Consider the following 22,570-nt stretch of genomic DNA (forward strand, 5'->3'; position numbering starts at 1 on the left):
GTAAACTCCTCTTATTAATTTACTAATTCTTTTACAACAAATTAATTACTATGAGTTAAATGTTTAAATGCAGATACTGTAAATATATTAGAAATAAAAAATTATGAACGCATGGCAGTTGGAATATTTAATTATTTACTCTGTATTGTTATTATTTGCTTTAACTTTCTTTTTAATTACACATTTATTTTTGTTTTAAGAAAATCGAAAAGTTGCAAGCGACTTTGCATCTGCTAGATGTTGAAGATAAGCCTAAAAATAATCATATATTCTTTGTGGACACTGTGAAAGAAGGTAAGTTTTGTTTATTTTATTATTTTCTCCCTTTGATTAACCTTTAATCGGGCAACTTTTTTCCTTTTTTTTTTTTTTTTGTGTTCCTGTTAATTTTGAACCATATTATAGTAGTAAAATGACCAAATGATGCAAGGAACAAACTTTTTCTTATATCTCTCTCAAAAAAAAAAAAAATTCCTAAACACCTACTTTTCTTATCATCAAAAAAGTGACCATCTGTTTCCACCTTAAACTGTACAAAACTCTCTGCCTCATGTTGCCTTGGAGGTAACTAATGTTGGTGATCAGTAGCACATTGTGAAAACCAGAAGCCCCTAAATGCCAAGTGTTTCTTTGTGGCTAAGTGATCTTACATCTGATAAATAAAGTGATTAAAAAAGGGTAAGTTCTTCACATTATAAACAAAAAGGAAGAGAATGAATTGCCTTGGCTAGTTGTGAGTGTTCAACTGTTGATATTCCTGCTTAGGTTGCTGAAAGACAAGTATTTTCATCTACATTCACCCTAAAGGCATTTTTTAGGAATGGGGATGCCAAATTTTTATCAAAGTATAATGGGGAGCTAAATGAATTTGTGATAACGGAGGGGAAAGTGGAAGTGAAATTGTTGAAGCTGTACATCAAAAAGGCAACAGAATGAGATGGGATCTATCCAATTATATTGAAGGAGTCGGCAGACCTTTAGCCATAATTATGAGAGCTTCCTTGGATTCAGGGGAGATCCCTATCACTGGAGATATGCAAATGTATTCCCCTATTCCCAATTCACAAAGGGTGATGTTGAGTAATAGACCTGTTAGCTTGACTTCTGTTTCCAGGGAGAATAATCCAATCTAGACAGGAATGCAGTTGTAGCACGAATTTGTTACAGGGTGATCTTGTCTGAACAGTGTGATTGAATACTGTAATGAGTAACAAAGGGAACCGGATACAAAAAGTAATTTTTCCATCATATATAATGGAACGTGGTTATAACGAGCATCAAGGGATTGACAAAATTTCCTTGTTATAACCATTACTCGCTATATCAGTGATAATATACCTGTTTATTTACCTGGTTTTTTTTTTTTTTTTGTTTTTTTTTAATTCTCAATAACTTCTCAGGCCACACCTTGAGTACTGCGTACAAGTCTGGATGCCTCATTTTAGGAAGGATGTAGAGTTGCTAAAACGAGTACAGAGAAGGGCAACAAGACTGGTGAAGAGAACAAAGGGGTGCTCTTATGACATTATCATCCATAAGTTCTGCAAATTGCAGCTTCTGGAGACTAGGCACCTGCGAGGCGATCTGATTGAGGTGTATAAGGCCTTGAATGGATTGGGCAAGCTCAGTGCTGATAGGATTCTTCCTCTTGCTCAGATTACAAACCTTCTTCTTCTTCTTCAAGAGGTGTGTTTCCATTTACAGTGGGTTTCCTCAGCCTACAAGTTATTTCTAGTTAGGAATTTTTTCCTGCCATAAAGTGCGGTTCAAGGTGTCTTGGTCAGTTAAGCCTCAGGCTGTCGTGCACTCCCGTACCAAATCCATCCATGTCCTCTTAGGTCTTCCTCTTCTCCTTCTTCCAGGAGGTATCCATTCCAGGATAGCCTTTGGATATCTGTTTTCTTGCATCCGTTTTACATGGCCATACCATGTTAGACGCTTTTCTTTGATGGTGTCAATAATAGTCTTTTTCACTTCCATTTTTTCCCTTATGTCTTCATTCTGTTTTCTGTCTCTTCTAGAAGTTCCTGCTGAGCGTCTCCAAAAATCCATTTCTGTGGAGAGCAGTTTGTTTTCCGCTCACCTATTCAATGCCCAGGTTTCCGCTCCATACAATAGAAGACTTTGTACAATCGTTTGAAATATAAGTTTCTTTGTTTTATTTAGGATATTTTTGCTCCACAGAACAGAGTTTAACATGCCGATAGCCTTCCTGCCATCTGCAATTCTCTTATTGATCTCTGCTTGGGATGATCCATCACTTTGTAAGATTGATCCCAAATATTTGAATTTATCGACTTGTTTGATTTTAAAACCTGCAATATTTAGAACGTGTCCTGGCCCTGAAGACAACATTTCAGTTTTGCTAAAATTGATTTTTAGACCCTATTGTTTATATTCCTCAAACAATTGACGACATGCATACTTTGCATCTTCTAAGTCTTGTGCTATCACCACCTGATCATCTGCCAAAAGTACATTGTGAATATAGGTGTTCTTATTAATCGGCAATCCCATTTTATTACATTTTTTTGACCAGGATCTTAGGCAGATGTCGATATAAATTTTGAAAAGTGTTGGTGACATGCAACAACCTTATAATAAGCCTTTTGAAGTGTGGAATTCAGGTGACAAAGCTGGTCCCACTTTAATTCTGCATTTATTATTCCTGTAAATTGCCTTAATAATGTTAATCAGTTGTCCATCAATATTTGCCTCTTTCAGTGCTTCACATAAGAGTTTTCTTGGAACACTGTTATATGCCTTTTCAAGGTCAATGAAAATCATAAAGATTTTTTTTCCTTTTGATTGGCATTTTTCAAGGATCTGTCGTACTGTTGAGATATGGTCTATACATGACCTCCTGGCTGAAAAACCACTTTGTTCTTCTGATATCTCGATTCGGGCTTCTAAATGGTTCCTGATCCATTTTCCAAGGATCTTTAACAGCAGGTTCAGGACACATATTCCTCTGTAATTTGAACAGATTTTCCGATCGCCCTTCTTATAAATTGATGTAATATATCCTGTTATCATTTCTTTCGGTATTTCTTCTCCTCTCAGTATACTATTTAACAGTTTTTGTATCAGAACAGCCACTCTTCTTCCTCCATATTTCAGAAGTTCTATGTAAACTCCGTAATGTAAGAAGACCGGGAAGAGTTCAAGACAATGAACTCTTCCCGGTCTTCTTTTAAAAGTCCTTCATAGTACTCCGTCCGGTCTTTCAAAGGTATTAATTGCAAACCAGCGTTGTGTTTATTCTGTTTTCTCAAGTCTTTAAGGACCTTCCACAATTCCGCTGATTGCTTTAAGCACAATTTGCTATTAATAGTTGCGCATTTCCTTTCCCATTCTTCATTTTTCACTTCTACTACCAACCGATTGGCTATTTTCTTTTTTTCAACTTAAATGTTCCTATATGCATCATTCCTATTACCCAGCCATTTCTGATATGCAAGTTTCTTTTCCTCTACAGCAGCTCTTACTTTCTCTGTAATCCAGGTCTTTTTTGGTCCTTGGCTCTTCTTTTTGCCTAGGATTTCATGAGCTATTTTTTTAACAGTATTTTTTAAATATTCGTAGATTTCTTCAGTATTATCTTTTATCTCTATGTTAATTGCAGCATCCAGTCTCTGGGTGAAGTTGTTTCTAATGCTGTTGTCCTGGAGTAGGTCAACGTTAAATTGATCCACTTGTAGCATTTCTCCTTCCCTGCATTGTTGGTTGTCCACACACATTTTCTTAATCCAGTTCCACCTCAGTGTTGTTTTAACAAGAAAATGGTCAGATCCACATTCAGCTCCTCTATAAACTCTGACATCTTTCAATACATATGTCCCTGAATGTTTTGAAATAATGTAATCTATAACTGATCTAATTTGTCTTGTCTCCTGTGACCAAGTATATTTATGGATATCCTTGTGTTGGAAAAAGTGTTTATTCTCAAGTCGAACTGTTCACAAAGATTGCATAGTCTAACTCCGTTGTCATTCCTCTCTTTCTCTCCAAATCTTCCAATAACTTTGCTGTTTTGTTCAGCTCCTACTCTTGCATTGAAATCTCCCATTAGAAATATCTCTTTGTTCTTAGGAATTTTTTTCTATTAGTTCTCTCAGATCCTCCCAAAATTCATCCTTCAAGATATTGGCAGTGTCATTAGTCGGGGCATATATTCCCAAAATACATATTTCTCTCCCATACATTTTCAGTTCCAGTGAGATCATTCTTTCATTAATAAATTGCCAGTTTTTGATGTTGTGTCTCAATTTCTTTTTAACAGCAATAGAAACTCCTGCTCTTGCTCTTTCACTCTTGTCGACTCCACTCCAAAAATGGTAGTATTCTCCCATTATTTCCTCTCCACATCCCTTTTTCTTTGTCTCTGATAAAACGTCTAACTTGAATTTTTGCAGTTCATCCGGAAGAAAGTTTCTTTTAGTTGAAAGGCCTTGAATATTCCAGCATCCCAAAATCATAGTCCTTTTCCATTTGCCGAGTCGTTTCCGAAAGTGCAGTCCATTTTCATTTTCACTTGTAGGTTGTTTAACTTTTGTGTATTTTTTACACTGAACGGGGAGCTAGCCCGTTGCAACAACCCCCAACCTGGAGGGCCAGGGTATCTCTCTTAGTCTTGCCCCTACCTTTGACCTGTCCAGCTTGGGAGGCCCTACCAGTAGCTAAGCTACAGCTGACTTTGCTCTCCGTGTCATCAGGACATGCAAGCCCCCCCACTGCAACAAGGTGGAGAATACCATCAAACTGAGGGAAGACAGTTGTAGAATAGATGTGCGGAAGTTTGCCTTTAGCCAGCAGGGTAGTTGATTGCTGGAACAAACTTCCATCTGTTATTGTGGAAGTTGATAGCTTAAATAAATTCAAAGCAGAACTGGACAAACATTTGGAATGACTGGATCAGTGAAATGGGAAGGGGTTTTTTTTTTTTTTTTTTTTTGGCTGATGCTGTATAAGCTTGCTTTCTTGCATCATGTGTCTCTACTAATGCTAATTCTAACTTGATAAAAAGATTGATTCAAAAAACAAAAGAAATATTAGAGAGAAAAAAATAATATTAGTATATACCTACATATTATTTGAATTAATATGCTTGTATTAGGTTTTTAAATCGATCCAGCCAACCGTTGTTACATACAAAATTGTTTAGCAAATTTTTTCGCTTGAGCTTTCAAGATCAGACTGTCTATTGAAAATACAGCACTTCTTTGTGTAGTGAACCATTGAATCAATGCTTCATCAACATTTGTAACCTCACACTTTCTAATTTTTTTTCCCTCCTGGTTATGTTCTTTTCCAGTGCCGATATGTGAACATGTCATTCTTCCACAATGTCGATACTGTTGAAGAGAACAAAGAAAACTTTTTACACACTTCAACATTTTTTGCACCATGTTCTAACATACGAATAATTTTGACTTTTTCGCGAATCAAGAGACACTTTTGTTAGTAGACATGTTCCCTAAAGAAGGGGCGCCTACGTAGCCAGGTGGGAAGGAGCAGCAGTGCGTAGCACACGCTTCTTGATTAGACCGGGGTTCGAGCCCGTCACCACCAAATACGGAGGATGCGGAAAGGTCATTCAGGGAATGACCACCGCATATCCCGGAGCAATATGGCCTTAGTTGCTAATGCTCCTAAAAACCAAATAACAACAACAACAACCCTAAAGAAGGTAGGTTCATTTCTAACTGATTTTACTTTAAAATGACAGTAAAGTGATCTACATACAAAGTTCTTAGAAGTCCCGAAATAAATTTATGGCTCAGTGAATACAAGACAATCTGTAAATAGGGTAATGCGACAAGCGGAATGCCAATGCACTATTGTATAGCTCCCATCCCCGAAAGCAAAAAGTCATAAACCAGCAATTAATCCGATGCGGCTGGCATAAATGCTAAGTCGCCTTTTCATTTTTGTCTATTCCAAGAATTGGGTTTTTTCAACTACCCGAGCAATTAAGAATGTTTGCATAGTTACCAGAATTTGTGCAGTATATTCATGTAGTACGCTCGTTATAACAGTGAGCGATTGTATGGGAATACGTGTAAATTAAAATCATTATGGCTTTTTGCTCATTACTTACGGCTGTGATCTCATTATTTCCGTACTACACTGGTATGCAAAATATAAGAACCAGTCAGGTTTTCACCTGTAGCTTCTCATAGGAGTGGCCTAGATATGGGAAAAGCATACCAAAGGAACCTTGTGAGGTATAGAAATAATGAAGGAAACAACACCGACACAACAACGGAAACAAAACGGTACAGTGGGACTTTATTCAAAAATGGCAGCATAGCACTGGCTGCCGTGATACAGATGCCAAATATGGAAGGAAGGGAAGAGGTGGTCCTCAGTAGGAGATATGTCCACCCCTAATGTCAATGCAGGCTTTGCACCACCTGTCCATTCTTAGAACAATGTTGTTGATAAGTTCTTGCGGTAACATTGCCTATTCCTCTGTCAGTGCCATCTTCAGCTGGTGAACATTTTCTGGTGGGTGTGGATGTGCCACTAGGTGTCTCCCCAGAGCGTCCCATATGCATTCGATGAGATTTAGATCAGGGAACTGGCAGGCCAATCTATACGAACAATGTCCTCACTTTCCAAAAGCATATCACAGCTGCAGTGTGATGGGGTGTGGCATTATCATCCATAAACATGAACTCTGAACCAATAGCACCTCGGAACAGATGCACATGGGGAAGGCTTACCTCAGTACAGTAGCATGCACCGGTTACAGTACCGCCTTCCAGTATCTGGAGTTGTGTATGTCCATCCAAGATAATGCCTTCTCAGACTAGAACACCTCGACCACCATATCGATCCCTTTCAGTGATGTTTGCGGGGTGATACCGTGTGCCAACCTCTTGCCAGATTAGCTGACGTCCAGAATCACTGCTGGGACTGAATCAACTCTTATCAGTAAGAGTACCTTAAGTAAAGATTTTGTGGTTGTAACCTTTAGAAATAGTGTTGCCTTATGTTTTGCACACCAGTGTAGTTATAACCAAGTTTGGCTGTACTTATATTTTAGAAATGTTTTGATACCTTGCACATTTTTTTTTTTTTTTTTTTGCTAGGAGTATTAGCAACTAAGGCCATATTGCTCCGGGATATGCGATGGTCATTCCCTGACCTTTCTGCATCCTCCGTATTTGGTGGTGACGGGCTCGAACCCCGGTCTATCCTTGCACATTAAAGACTGCTGTATAGATTGGAGCAATATGGCATTAAGGACAAGTTACTGCTGTGAATAAAGGAATAATATTGACATCTTTGCGTAAGAAAATTTATGAACATTCAAAAAGTACTTCACATATACAGGCTGAAAAAATCTTGCAAGCTGCAAATGAACAACATTCAGAAGTGGTAGTTGATCAAATGAATGACTCCGAAATTTCTAGCACCTGTAAGGTTTTTAGAACTGCATATTATATTGCAAAACATGATCGACCATATTCCGGCCATATTGAGTTGTTACAACTTCAAGAATTGAATGGCACTGTTATTGCTCACGGTTTGCCTTCAAGATTAAGTGCTACTAATATAATAGAGCATGTTGTAAGGCAAATGAAATTAAAATTGTGCCAACAAATTGTGGATATACTTGGAAACTTATCAATTCTCATTGATTAGTGTACCACTCTAAGCAAGAAATCTACTCTGATTATTTATTTAAGATGTGAAACCAATAAAACAAAAAATCCACATTACTTGTTTCTTGATTTAATCGAATTGCCAGATCAAACAGCTTTCACAATAACAGAGTGTCTCTTAAAATGTCCTGAAAAATACCGATCTGACCACAATTATTTAAAACACTATTTAATTTCTTTTACGAGCAATGGGGCAAGTGTAATGTTGGGCAGAAAATCTGGAGTTGAAAATAAATTATTAGAAAAATATCCAAATTTGATCATATGGCATTGTTTAAACCATCAGCTCGAGTTATCAGTTGGAGATGCAATATCAGAAGTTCATGAAATTAACCATTTTCAAATATTTATGGACAAGCTATACACTTTGTACAGTCAATCTCCAAAAAACCAGAGAGAAATAGAAGCATCCACTACCAGCATCGGCAAAGAAATTAAAATGATTGGATCAGTATTGGTGGCCAGCTCCTTTAGGACCGTATCAGTAGTTTGGCAAAATTTTGCATCTTTATGCCATCATTTTGAAAATGCCAGTAAAGATAACAACCGAAACAAAACTGAACAATCCATGTTCAGTAGATTATATAAACGAATTTCATTCAAACAATTTGTTCTAAATTTAGACCTGATGTACGATGTATTGTTTGAGCTATCGATTCTTTCAGAGCAATTGCAAAAAATAGATACGACAATATTATATGCAGACAAATTGATTCGTTGTACAATTCGTTACTTGGAATTTTTAAAAGATTCTCAAATAGGAAAAAAGTTGTTAGAAGCCTCAGATGCTATCAAAAAAATGCAATTATTTTCAGGCGCCTCCGTAGCCAGGTGGGAAGGAGCAGCAGTGCGTAGCACACGCTTCTTGATTAGACCGGGGTTCGAGCCCGTCACCACCAAATACCGAGGATGTGGAAAGGTCAGCAAATGACCACCACATATCCCCGGAGCAATATAGCCTTAGTTGCTAATGCTCCTAAAAAAAAAAAAAAAAACCAAATAACCAGCAATTATTTTCAGTAACATTAATGGACAATAACAAAGTAACATTAATTCATAGAAATCAATTTCTAAACAGTATTATTAATAATATGAAGTTAGTACAGATTTTACTGAAGGAATTTCAACTTCAGAAATTATAAAGGAGTTGCGAATTCTTGAACAAAGCGAATGGCCATCTGAAATTGATCTTAGATTCGGAGAAAGTGAAATAGGATTTCTCTGTAAACGTTTTAATTTATCTTTCACAAAATGTTTGAATGCCTATAGGGATTATTTAGCTAATGGTGGTCGTAGCGTGCCCACAGATTTGGAACATTTAAAAACTTATTCCAAAATTATAGCTTGCAGTTCTTCTGTATGCGAGCATGGCTTCATCAGTATGAATTTAATATTAACCGAGAAAAGATCCCGTATTCTTGTCGAACATGTGGCAAGTTTGTTGTTTATTAAACTACGTGGTCCACCATTAGAATTATGGAATCCAATTTTTATGGCCGAACTTGGTTGCAGTCTCATCGTTCTCTTGTTCACCAACAAACAAAAAGGGCAGTCACACAAGAATATGTAATCGATCCTGTATGGGAATTTTTATGATTCTTTTGAACAGTATTTTTTATATTATTTTGGTGTTTTTGTTTTTTTTCTTTTCTGATTTTTTAAATTTTTTGTCTTTGTTTTTTACTTTTGAAACTTTTATTTAATAGTTATAAATAACTACTGAACAAATATTCTAATCTTTGACTTATTTATTTTTGCAAATGAAAAAAGCATAGGTAACTATTTGTAGTTAATCGACGAGCATTCCGGTACTATTTTTTTTTAGCAATACACCTCTGCACAGGGTTCAGTGCTAGGTCCATTGTTGTTTTCTTTGTTTATTATTGATATTGCTTGAAGGCATATCAGGTTTTATGTCTAAGTTTTCAGACGATGTGAAGGTTAGTAGGGTGGTTAATGACAGTGATCAGAGTATGCTACTGCAGTACTAGAAAAATCAGGCAAATAGGCTGAGAAGTAGCAATTCAAGTTTAACATTGACAAATGCAAGGTACTGCATGTGGGTGGCAGTAATACCAGATTGATTTATAAACTGTGTGGTACCACACTCACTACTAGCAGAGAATGAAAATTAGGTGGGCGTAATACCAGGCAGGCTGCCAGGACAGATTTTGGGGTTTTGCTGGTGATATACAGGAATTTTGCCTGCATGGATAGGGAGGTGATTATCCCATCGTATAAGGCAGAGATTAGACCACATCTATGGTACTGCATATAGGTTTGGAAGCTGCATTCTAGGAATAATGCAGATATGTTGGAACGCATGTAGAAAAGAGCAAAGAGATTACCGTATTTCCCCATGTATAAGACGCACTTTAATTTTGGGGCCCGAAATTTGAAAAAAAAAATGTATTACATAAAATTATTGAACTCAAGTTTTATTCATCATAAAATTCATACAACTCATCACAGTCAAAACTCCCATCCATTAGCTTTTCCTCATCTGTGTCTGATGACGAATCACTGTCTTCATATATTGCCTCATCCTCAGTTCCATCTATGGCATTTGAAATGCCACACTTCTTAAATGACTTGACAACGATCTCAATCTTGATATTATCCCAGGATCTTTTCACCCAGGTACAAACTTCTCCTATAGTTGGTTTCTTCACTCTTCCTGCTGGTGTCAGATTGTCCCCAGAAGACTTCATCCATTGGTTCCATTCGTCTCTCATGTCAGCTTTGAAGGGTTTGTTAATGCTAACATCAAGTGGTTGGAGCTGGGATGTCAAGGTATGATGGCAAGTTTTGTTTTTTGCTCTGCAGCAATCTTCTTTGTATTTTTTGTTATGTGTGCCCTGAACTGATCAGGCACTAATAGGGTAGGTTTGTGTAAGAGCCCACCTGGTCTCCTGCTCCAAACTTTCTCAAACCAGATCTTCATCCCATCCTCATCCATCCAACCCTTGTCATGAACGTGGACAATCACTCTTCGAGGAATGTCTTCTTTTGGCATTGTTTTGCATTTGAAAATCAGCATAGGAGGCAGCTTGGTTCCGTCGGCACAACAAGCTAGAACGACTGTATAATGGCTCTTTTCATGTCCACTTGTCTTCACAGTTAGTTTTCACTCCCTTCTTATCAACAGTTCTGTTACTTGGGACATCAAATTGAAGGGCGACTTTGTCCATATTTGCAATCTGTCTCAACTCAAACTGATGTGTCTTCTGACATTGAGTGACAAAACAATGAAATTCAAGGACCTTCTGCTCAAAGCTTTCAGGCATCTTTTGGGCAAGTCTGGTGCATGTACGCATGCTTAGTCCATTCCGTTTCATGTACCTGAAGCGTCCTCCTTTGAAATCAGTAACTTCTTTTTCATCAGCAATTCTTCTTGCCTCATGCTGAACTATCTTTGTGGGCACAGGAATTCCAATTGCCCTTTGCTCCTCAATCCATATCTTCTATTCCCTCTCTAAATCAGGCCATTTTGCTGACTTGCCGCTAATGGCCTTCTTCTGCCGTGGCGTTTTCAGTAGGGTTTCTTCTTCCCGTAGCCAGTCTCGGATTGTTTTCTCAGTTGGAGGAGGACCAAACTTACGTTCAGCAGCACGATTTCTGTTCACTTTTTCAAACTGGATCACTTTTAACTTGAATTCAGCACTGTACAAAAATCTTTTCTGAGCCATTTCTGGGCAGAACGTGGCAAAACGTAACCTAATATACCGGTAACAATTGCAAAACAATGAGCACAAAGACAACAAGCGCGAAAAAGCGGGAAATGCAAGTAAAAAAAAATCTACAACCACTGTATGAGATGCACCCAGTTTTTAGACCCCAAATTTTTCAAAAAAAGGTGCGTCTTATACATGGGGAAATACGGTATTTGTGAGGAGAACAAAAGTGGTGCTCTTACCAGAGAAGGTCCCAGTTCTGCATCTCTCACACACACACACACAACACCAGTTGTACTCTGTAAATGATCTGAAAAGTCTAATAGATATCTACTTCAGGCTGTCACAGACATTCTCTCAGATATGCCAGATAAGCTGTGTTTGCTACCTGGGAGTCTAAAACAATGATGGAACTGATATTCGGGTTACACTCAAGTCAAGTGGACCCAGTTTCAGCAAAGTTCGGACAGTCTGTGACAGCCAAATCCTCTGCTCGCACCTTCATGATGGTGGGACTATTAGTAATCCTGGGTATAACCCCCATTCGCATGCACACTGTGGGTGACCACCCAGGTGTGAACCAACGTAAGCAGGGATCGAGGTGTGGCACCCACACCACATGGAGGAATGCCACCCTTCTGTGTTACCAGGCAATACTAGGTGGTAGATAACTCTCATCAACCGGTGCAATATCACCACTTTGCTAATTGGAGGCTTGAAGTGGTGGAACCCATGTTTAATCTCCATAGCTAAGTTCCGGTCAACCCTTCCCCATCTCTTCCATCACGCAGTATATTTGATGCCTTTTGAAGTTATCATGATCACCATGGCGAGATCCAAACTTCCTTACATTTTGAGGGTACAGCTCTAAAACGGTGTTCGCAGGCTGGCCGCTAGTTAGTACACCACACCGGACCGAACCTATTGGTAACTCTCTAGGAGGCTTCCAGATCAGCTAGTGTATAATATAATCTTGCCACCTCTACTCTGCCAAATAGTGATTGGAGGGAGTCTGAGTAGTGTGTATGCGGGGGGAACATTGTCGAGGCCACATTTATGTCAAGGATCTGGGTATATTATTACCATGTGTACTCCATATCCAGAAATTTCATTAGTTCATACAGCATGTCCCCCTCCCCCACTTTTTCTTACTATTGAATACACCATGAATTGTCAAACTAATAAGCAAACTTATCTGCAAAAATATATAAAATTTCCAAACACTTACTGGTTTATTTCACAAATATATGTGATCTCAGTTCAAATCTCAATGATGCCCATTTCCACTTACAGTCTGCCAAACTCCATGTACTTTTTCTGACAGTATCTCAGTTATCGGTTCATTCAACTACTACTCATCTGAGTTACCCAATTTATTCACTGTATAATTACTTTCATGTGGTACTTGTGCATATGTCCGTTCCGATATTCCCTGTCAGAGACTTGGTAATTTGGAATCTCCTCTTTTTGATCTTCTGTGGCTTAAAATCTCTCTGCCTCATTCTGTCAAATTCATCTGTTGTCTCTACCATCCTCCCAACTCCACTTTTGAAGTCAGAGTTCCAATCACTTGGAACTCTTTGACTTCCTTTCCCTGCAACTTGACTTTCTACAGTACAACTTTCCTAACAGTGAGGTGATTTTAATGTTCACAACTCCAGCTGGCTTCCATTTTTTAGTTGCACAGACCCAGCTGGTTGAGATGCTGAGACTTTTGCAATTACTGATGACCTTGCACAGATTGTTCATTTACCTACCAGAATACCAGACAATCCTAACCATACAGCCAGCCAACATGCTTGATCTTTTTCTCAAAAACAACCCTTCTAAGTACACGGTCGAAGTTGAGTGGTCCTTTAGCCACCTCAGATCACAACTTGGTGATTGTCTCTTCTCCAATGGAGCCTTTATCTCATGGCTATTCCCAACCTTGTGTTGTTTGGCATTACAAGAATGCAAAATGGGATGACCTGTGAGATTTCTTTTCCTTGGTCGGATTACTGTTTCAAAACTTCCGATGTCAGCGTTTGCTCAGATCGTGTTTAAAATTATTCTTGTAGGAATGGAATCCTTTATTTCACACTCCAATTTCAAATCTCATCCTTTATCTAAACCAGTGCTTCTCAAACTTTTTTGGATCACTGCCCCCCCCTAAAAAAAAAAGCCGTCGCCAGGCCTTTTTTTAGCCCACCAGTATAAAGTGAAGCTAAATAACTGAAATGAATATTTGTCTGTTTGCCTCCAAAAACGTAAATACAGCCCTGCATGTATGTGTGTGAATTATAAAGAAAACTATTTACTGCACTTTATTCCTTCTTTGTAAAAAATTACAACTACATAAATAAAGTCAGTTATAGTCACTTAAATTAAGTCATAAAAATTAAAGCTAATTTCATAAATAAGTCATGATATTAATGGAAATAGTTAATTATATTTTAATATGTAATGTGATGGATGAGCTTGGTGGAGATTTATTAGCTTATCAATATTAGGTTTAATATCTGTAAGTAGAAGTCGTAAATCGATTTCTTTGTTTTGTCAGCAGTTGAGATATAGCACTGAAACCGGATACGACTAGATATGATGTTGGAAAAGAAATCAGTAATTTTTTTTACAATTCCCCACAATGCAGGATAATGGTCAGGGATTTTCTTTTGTAACCAAAATTTCTGATATGAATTTTGAAATTTTGGCTTCAATTCAACTTCATTTTGTAACTCAATCAATTCTTCTTCTACAAAACGTTCACCATCGTCATTATTTAAAAGAGGATTTATAACGCAATCTGGAATTTTCAAATTTAGGAGATCTTCGAACCTTTCCTGCATGTCTCTGTGCAACATTTCTAGAAAAGTTAGTTTTGTCAGCTATTTTTTTTTTTTCTCTATTTCCAACAGTTTTGGAAATTGATACAATTCACGTCATCCTATGTTGCACATAAAAAGCTTTAATTTTGAAATAAATGCTGAAATTTCAGTTTTTACCTTAATAAGAGTTACATCTCGTCCTTGTAAATGTAAGTTCATTGAGTTGAATCTAGTAAATAAATCTGCAAGATAAGCAATATCAGAGTTCATTTTCTTGAGGTCATTACTAAGGTCGTTGTTCCTATCTTCAAAAAACTGGACAACAGTATCAAAGAGTTCATAAAATCTATTGAGACAGTTGCCTTTTGACAGCCACCGAATCTCGGAGTGAAGTAACAATCGTTCAAAATCTTCACTGTTTTGATCACAAAGCTTTTGAAATATACGATCATTATCATTCAAAAAATGTGCTTTAATTTTGTTTATAGCAGTAATAACAGTTTGTAGAGAATTGTGCAGTTGATCACCAAGTTTTTTTGCAACTAAATGCTGACGGTGAATGACACAATTTATAGTAATAATATTTGGCACAGCACTTTTTAAATAAGCCATAAAACTCTTGTAACGACCAATCATTGATGGTGCTCCATCCGCCCCCTGTCGCCTCCTTTCATGCCTATCACCCCCTGTCACCCATCGGGGGGCAGTATCGCCCACTTTGAGAAGCACTGATCTAAACCTTGGGTTTCCAATAAATGTGCTAAGGCTGTTCAAGAGAAGAATGTTGCATATCGTAATCGGCTTGTTTCCAACTCTTCAGTTTCATTTTCTGCCTACACCAAAGCTTGCAACAATTGTAAAGCAGTTATTAATCAGTCAAAACTAGATTTTGAACAGCCCATGAGTTGAAAACTTGCTTCTTACCCTAATGGTAGCCGAGCATTCTGGTCTCTTGCCAAAGCTACCGGTTGCAACCTTTGCCCACCTCTGTCACTTCAGCCTGCTAGCATCCCATTTTTCTTCCAACTCATGTATTAATGATCTTGGTAAAACACCTCCCACCATTCCTAGCACACTCCATTCAATGCCTCCTTTGGTCTTCAATCAAAAGTATGTCAGAAGGATTTTGATGAATCTTGATGCTAAGAAAGCTCCAGGTCCTGATGGTATTTTTCCACTTGTTCTCAAAACCTGTACTGCTGAACTTACTCCTGTTCTTTGTAGCTTTTTTTTTTTTTTTTTTTTTCACTTTCATATTCTAAAGATGTTTTTCCTTCTGCTTGGAAATTTGCTCATATTTAGCCAGTTCCTAAAAAGAGTGACAGATCACTCCCATCCAATTATCGTCCCATTGCAATTACTTCTATTCTTTCTAAAGTAATGGAGAAATCAATTAACCGCCAACTCTTAAACTGTCTAGAAACCTTCTGTCTGATCAACGATCGCCAGTATGGATTGTGGCTTACGTTACCCATTTATGGACAAATTCAGTGGAAAAGTTCGGTGAAACGCAAGCAGTTGCTCTTGACATCTCAAAGGCTTTTGATCATCTTTGGCATAAAGGTCTTCGAAACAAGCTTCCATCTTATGGTTTGCCAACTGTTTTTTGTAATTGGTTATCCAGTTTTCTCTCTTACTGCTCACTGAGGGTGATGGTAGATGGCGCTCTGTCTTTTAACTTCTCCACTAATGCTGGTGTACCCCAAGGTTCAGTTCTTTCCTTCACTCTTTTCCTCTTATATATTAATGACCTTCTTCAATTGACCAGAAATCCTATCCACAGTTTTGCTGATGATAGCACATTGCATTCCACCTTCCAATTTGAGAAACCTCGCCCTGCTCAATCAGTTTCAACTAACTGAATATCCGCTACCAATTCCTTGAATGCCAATCTCCAGATAATTCTCCAGTGGGGCAAAGACAACTTAGTTGATTTCTCAATCATTTTAAAACTCGGTCCTGTCTTATATCTCGCAAAAAGGATTCTTCTGCTCCTATGCTTACCTTTGGTGACACTCCGATTTCTAGGCAAGATGATATATCTCTTTTGGGGATTTCCCTGACTTCTAATCTCTCTTGGCAGAAGCACATTACAAATATTGCTTCCTCTGCATCTAAAAAACTGTTTTCTCTTTCGCTCTTGGCATTACTTTTCTTCCAAACAGCTGTTTACTCTGTACAAATCGCAAATCCTCCCTACCATGGAATATTTTTCCCACAACTGGGGTGGTGCCCCCAAAATCTCTCTCAGGCCTCTAGATTCCATTTAGAAGAGGGCAGTTAGGTTAATTAATGACTGCCCTCTTCTAAATGGAATCTAGAAGCCTGAGAGAGATTTTGGGGGCACCACCCCAGTTGTGGGAAAAATATTCCATTATTCTGGAATATTGCCAAAGCATCTCCATTAGTGGAGAGACTCTAACAGAGTCTCTCCACTAATGGAGATGCTTTAGAGAAATATAGGATACTTCTTCAGAGAAGTATCCTTTTCTACAGATACTTCTATGAGCACTGTTCTTCTGAATTAGTTTCTATAATTCCCACTCTCTCTTTCAAAACAGTCTGAACACACGCCGCTACCAGCCAATATCCATTTACTGTCCAACTTCAAACTCACAGAACCAACTTTTCATCTTCCTCATTTTTTTCATTTAACTGTTGTTTTCTGGAACCTTCTTTCATACGTATTTCCTGAAAATTACCATCTACAGAAGTTCAAGTCTAATGTCAACGAATATCTCCTTTCATCTGCTCAACCTCCAACCCATGCACGATACTAAGTACTATAGGTTCTAATTCCTCTCATGTTTGAGGTTTTCATTTTAAAAAAAAAAAAAAAAAAAAAACCTTCCTTTTATTGGAGATTTTAATGATCATCAATCCACTGTGAAGATATCTATGGACAAGAGAGAAGACTTAATAGAACATTTGCTCAATGCCTTTCATTTTAATCATACTCTGTTTAAAATTTATTATTATTATTCTTTTAGGTGATCCCAAACTCATTAAACCTTATGACATACATAGAACCCATACATGTACTTAGTATGTGTAGGAGTTAAATGTTGAAAATACAAAAGTCTTGTCTTTTCATGAATAAAATCTTGGCATTGAACTTGAATTTCTGCAGGGTTTAATTTTCAGGAAATACATGCAAAAGAAGGCTGTTCCAAAGAACAGAAATAGAATGGATAAATGAGCGAGAGAAAAAGTTTGTTCAGTTAGTTTGGAGTTGAATAGTAAATAGATGTTGACTATAGTGGAGTCATGTGTTTGGCCAACTTTGGAAGAAAGATGTGGAATTAGAGTTTCCAGTTAAGAAGAAAATATTCATGGAGATATTTGTTGAAAAGACATGCAGTAGAAACAAAATGTCTGTGTAATAGAGTGGAGAGAGAGAGAGAGAGATACATGATCTTGTCTAGAAATCTGAGTGTTGTTGAAGGCAATAGAATGGCAGAATCTTTTTTGCGAAAAATTTTAGAGCATTGAATTTTAAAAAGATTGAGTAAAAAGTTTTCTTCTTCCCACTGGAGAATTGGATATCAATATTTAAATTAGTGTCGATATTCAATAAGTGATTGTTTGTGAAGTGAAATATTTCTCAGACTAGAAGGTGGAATGTAGTGTGTTATCGTTGGCAGAACTATGAACAGGAAGTCCAGTCACAAGAAGAAGGTCATTAACATACAGAAAGAAAATACCACAAGAAGAAAGAACCAAACCTTTTGGAAACTCTAGCATTAATAGCATCATGAGCCTCTCTACTAATTAGGAAACAAAGCATCTACCATCAGCAGCATGAATGGTCAGAGAAAAATTCGCTACTACTTGCAAAAAAAACCATAAGATGGAAACTTGTTAAAAAAAATTTTATGCCAAGGAAAACAAATGCTCAAGAGCAACTGCTTGAGTTTCTCCAGACGTTTCCATTGACTTTTCCCAAAGATAACAGCATAAGCCATGATAGCATAAAAGTTGATGTATTTCTCCATTCATTTTGGAAAGATTTTTATTTATTATAATTTTGGAAAGATTTGTGGTAAATGCAGTGGGATGAAATTGGAAGGTAGAAATTTGTTACTCTTGTGTGGTATTGGGTGGTATGAGCATATAAGTGCTGTAACACAGATAAATTGGAGAATTGCTGTTAGGTCTTTGGAGACTTCTTTGCATCAAAATTGTTCTGCTGGAAGACCAAGAGAACCATTTGACTGGAATGTATGGTAGGAGGGAATTTACAAAAATGAAGGCAAGAAGAGTTGGAAGAAAAGTGAGGTGCTAATCAGTCAGCTTTATCTTTAGATGATATTTTTTTAAGATGTTTTTTAGTAGAACCATCAAGATGTAATAGGAGTGGTAGAATATGTGAACAGGAATTGCATTCAGGCTTTGGCCAAAGACCAGAAGACCCTACTACAGTTTGAGCAAGAAACTAGTTTTTTGGCTGTTCATAATCAAGTTTGGATTTATTAGGGTAAGCAGAAAATGAAGCTAGAGCATTGGATGTAAGCCAGTTGTATAATGCTGTGGTTCTATTTCAGTATTGGCAACTCTATTGGAAAAATCAAGAAATAACAAACATGTACTGCAAGCTACTCAGTAAACTGCCCCAAGAATATCACAAGCCTTAAATCACACACAAAAGCTTGGTGGAATAATAAATGTAACCAAGCCAAGCCAAGTGTAAAAGAAATTGCACGTTGAAATAACTTCCACAGATACCCTACTGCTGTGAATCCAGTATAGTTTAAGAGAACTAGAGCTAATGCCAGATGCTTTTAACATGTAAGTAAAAAAGAACTGTGGAAATGATTTGCCTCTGTAATTGCTTGATTCACTGAAATTCAAACCATCTGGAATAAAATCAGCAAAATATATAATAAATATTCTACACCCTATCTGTCCATACTGAATGTGAATAGACATTTGCTATCCTGGAAAAGGCCTCTGAGCTTGGGAAAATTCATATCTTAGCAATAAATAAAATTACTACACTATGTATTTACAAAAACTAATATTATAATAAATTAAATTATGTACATTGTGAAAACATTAAAACTGTAATAAAATCCTTGCAATAAAATATACTAAAATAAACCGGATTAAAAGCGATAAAAACCTGGAGCTTTCGGAAGCATTGCCTTCCTTCCTCAGCAGTAACAAAACTTCCTGCAACACTTCCTTATATAACAGGCTCACGGTACTTATACACGTGGTTCAGTCGGCGCATGGTCTGAACTGGAAGCGGAAACAGCTCGGGAGCGTGTCAAGCAAAACCGTTCATCCGTTCTTATTTCAACAAGCCTTAAATCACACACAAAAGCTTGGTGGAATAATAAATGTAACCAAGCCAAGCCAAGTGTAAAAGAAATTTCGCGTTGAAATAACTTCCACAGATACCCTACTGCTGTGAATCCAGTATAGTTTAAGAGAAATAGAGCTAATGCTAGATGCTTTTAACATGTAAGTAAAAAAGAACTGTGGAAATGATTTGCCTATGTAATTGCTTGGTTCACTGAAATTCAAACCATCTGGAATAAAATCAGCAAAATATATAATAAATATTCTACACCCTATCTGTCCATACTGAATGTAAATAGACATTTGCTATCCTGGAAAAGGCCTCTGAGCTTGGGCAAATTCATATCTTAGCAATAAATAAAATTACTACACTAAGTATTTACAAAAACTAATATTATAATAAATTAAATTATGTACATTGTGAAAACATTAAAACTGTAATAAAATCCTTGCAATAAAATATACTAAAATAAACCGGATTAAAAGCGATAAAAACCTGGAGCTTTCGGAAGCATCGGCTTCCTTCCTCGGCAGTAACAAAACTTCCTGCAACACTTACTTATATAACAGGTTCATGGTACTTATACACGTGGTTCAGTCGGCGCATGGTCTGAACTGGAAGCGGAAACAGCTCGGGAGCGTGTCAAGCAAAACTGTTCATCCGTACTTAGGGCAATGGTTTCAAACAGAGGATGCACACACATACCTCTGTCCCTATTCATGATGTTGTTGTCAGACGAACAGATTTGTAAGCTCTCAAACCATTTACGGTCCCAGAACCCATGCGCTCGATCCACAATAACCGCATCCTCTGGGGAGATTTGATGCTGCCTCTCCCAAAAATGCTTGGCCACAGCAGACTTGTTGTAATCAGCGGTTTTTATAGCATTTGCATGCTTCCCCAGACGATCCTTGAGCCGTCGTTTTGTCTCGCCCACATAACATTCCCCACAATCCGGGCATTTTATCCTGTATACACCGCTCCACTACTCAGGTCCTTTACTATTGGGTCTTTTACTTGGGACACAACTGTGTGCAACCTCCGCCCGGGAAGCTGTACACAGCGTGTTTTATAACCAGGCAAAATCTCTTCTCAGTTCATTCAAGGCTTTTCTTTGACTAAAGTTAAGATTCAGATATAAAACACGCTGTATGTTTGTTGAAACCGTTGTCCTAAGTACGGATGAATGGTTTTGCTTGACACGCTCCTGAGCTGTTTCCGCTTCCAGTTCAGACCTTGCGCCGACTGAACCACGTGTATAAGTACCGTGAGCCTGTTATATAAGGAAGTGTTGCAGGAAGTTTTGTTACTGCTGAGGAAGGAAGCCGATGCTTCCGAAAGCTCCAGGTTTTTATCGCTTTTAATCTGGTTTCTTTCAGTATATTTTATTGCAAGGATTTTATTACAGTTTTAATGTTTTCACAATGTACATAATTTAATTTATTATAATATTAGTTTTTGTAAATACATAGTGTAATAATTTTATTTATTTTATTTTAATTTGTAAATTTTCAGTTACAGTAAAATACTTATTCTTATGGTTGGTGTATGAGTTTATTTATTGCTAAGATATAGACATTTGCTATCTAAAGATATATCTGATACTTTAGGAGGAGCTTTTCTCAAACCTCTGCCATAAATTCATACCTGTCAGCCTTCAGAATTTAAAGTCCTCTCTGAAAAACAGACCCTAAATTTGACTACTCACCATCAGTCTGACAACTGTTTATTTGCCATGACTGAACTACATCTTGCTTTCGGATGTTCAAAACATAGCACCACTGGACTTGATGATGCACTATGTTATGTCAAAACAGATCAGTGAAGAAGCACACATCCCATCCATCATGTGCTTCTCCTCTTATATGACCAGATTTTCCCAGAAAATGCCTTCTGAGGTAATTGGCACTATGTACATGTCACAGTCTTATTAAAACCAGGCAGAGACCAGAAGAATCTATGCCACTATCTGCCAGTTGCCCTTATCAAATGTATGGGAAAAACTATGGAAAAAACAGTTAACTTATCATTAAAATATAATCTTATTATCCCATTACCCTGTGGCTTTCATGCATTCATGTTTGCCCTACATTTCATGATTCAGATAGAAGCCTAGTTTCTTTTATCATGTGCTAGTACCAAAGCCACTGTTCTTGGCTGTCATCTTTAACAATTTTAAAAGGTTTAATTTTTCAAGTAATTATAAAACTTCACGAATACATTAGCTTATACATTGATATTCTTATACATTAGCTTTTTTTTATGATTTTTTTTAAATACTCAAATAGCATTCTTAACTCAGTTTATGACTTTTTTTCTTTATCAAAAGCAAAGAAGTTTGATGTTGCAAAACATTTGGAGACACATCCTTCTCTGTTAGATAGAGCTTATAATAGGCCGCGTATGGATACATTGCAGAAAGCTACAATAACAGGAGCATGGGATGAAGAATGTTTAAAGGTATGTTTGGCTGACTGAATTATGTTTATACAGAAATGTTTTATTTTACTTATTCTTAGGCTTTATACCTCAAAATTATAAATTATTTTCAAAACCCATATATTGTATTCTAATGATTATACTCCTTATCTTCAGTACTGGTAGGAGTAAAAAAATGAACAGCACAAGTTAACTATTAAAAGAAATTATTTCACATTTGTTGTTTTCTCTATCTCTTCAAAATGCTTGGCAAACGGTTTTTGCAGGCCAAACTTCTATGTAGTCCATTGGACATCACCTGTTGGTAATGCTCTAAATGGTATCTGGATCAGCTGATATCTAGTCCTGCTGCTTCTGCTGCCTCTACTCTTCTAGTTCTGATTGTAGGGAGTCAGATTATAGTGTGAATGTTAGTGAAACTGGCAAGGCCACGTTTTGCTAAGGATCTGAAAACAACCTTGCTGTCTTATCTAAAAATTTTATCAGTTCATACCCCCCCCTTAACCTTAAGACCAGCAGTTCCAAACCTTTTGAGAATACTACCCATTTTGGCAAGTCTTTGCAGCCCAAGTAATTTCAGATTTAGGGAAGGGAACCCCAACACTGGGAAAAATTTTTGAAAATGACTATATCAAAGGGACAAACTGAGTGTCACATCTTAAATTGATTGTG

The 22,570-nt window shown here is 37.3% G+C and overlaps 1 protein-coding gene across 1 annotated transcript in view; it reads left to right on the forward strand.

The window, feature by feature from the left end:
* The window catches only part of LOC150081256 (putative U3 small nucleolar RNA-associated protein 11), a 91,785-nt gene that overhangs the window by 50,552 nt on the left and 18,663 nt on the right, over positions 1–22,570 (forward strand). Inside the window, exons 5-6 of the mRNA XM_090379544.1 lie at positions 201–294; positions 21,789–21,919. Of these exons, the coding sequence (XP_090235670.1) occupies positions 201–294; positions 21,789–21,919 (225 nt within the window). The remainder of the gene's footprint in view (positions 1–200; positions 295–21,788; positions 21,920–22,570) is intronic.

The sequence above is a fragment of the Mastigoproctus giganteus genome, chromosome 8, assembly GCF_048544385.1.
Source record: "Mastigoproctus giganteus isolate SK-2022 chromosome 8, ASM4854438v1, whole genome shotgun sequence".
In the NCBI taxonomy this organism is placed as follows: domain Eukaryota; kingdom Metazoa; phylum Arthropoda; class Arachnida; order Uropygi; family Thelyphonidae; genus Mastigoproctus; species Mastigoproctus giganteus.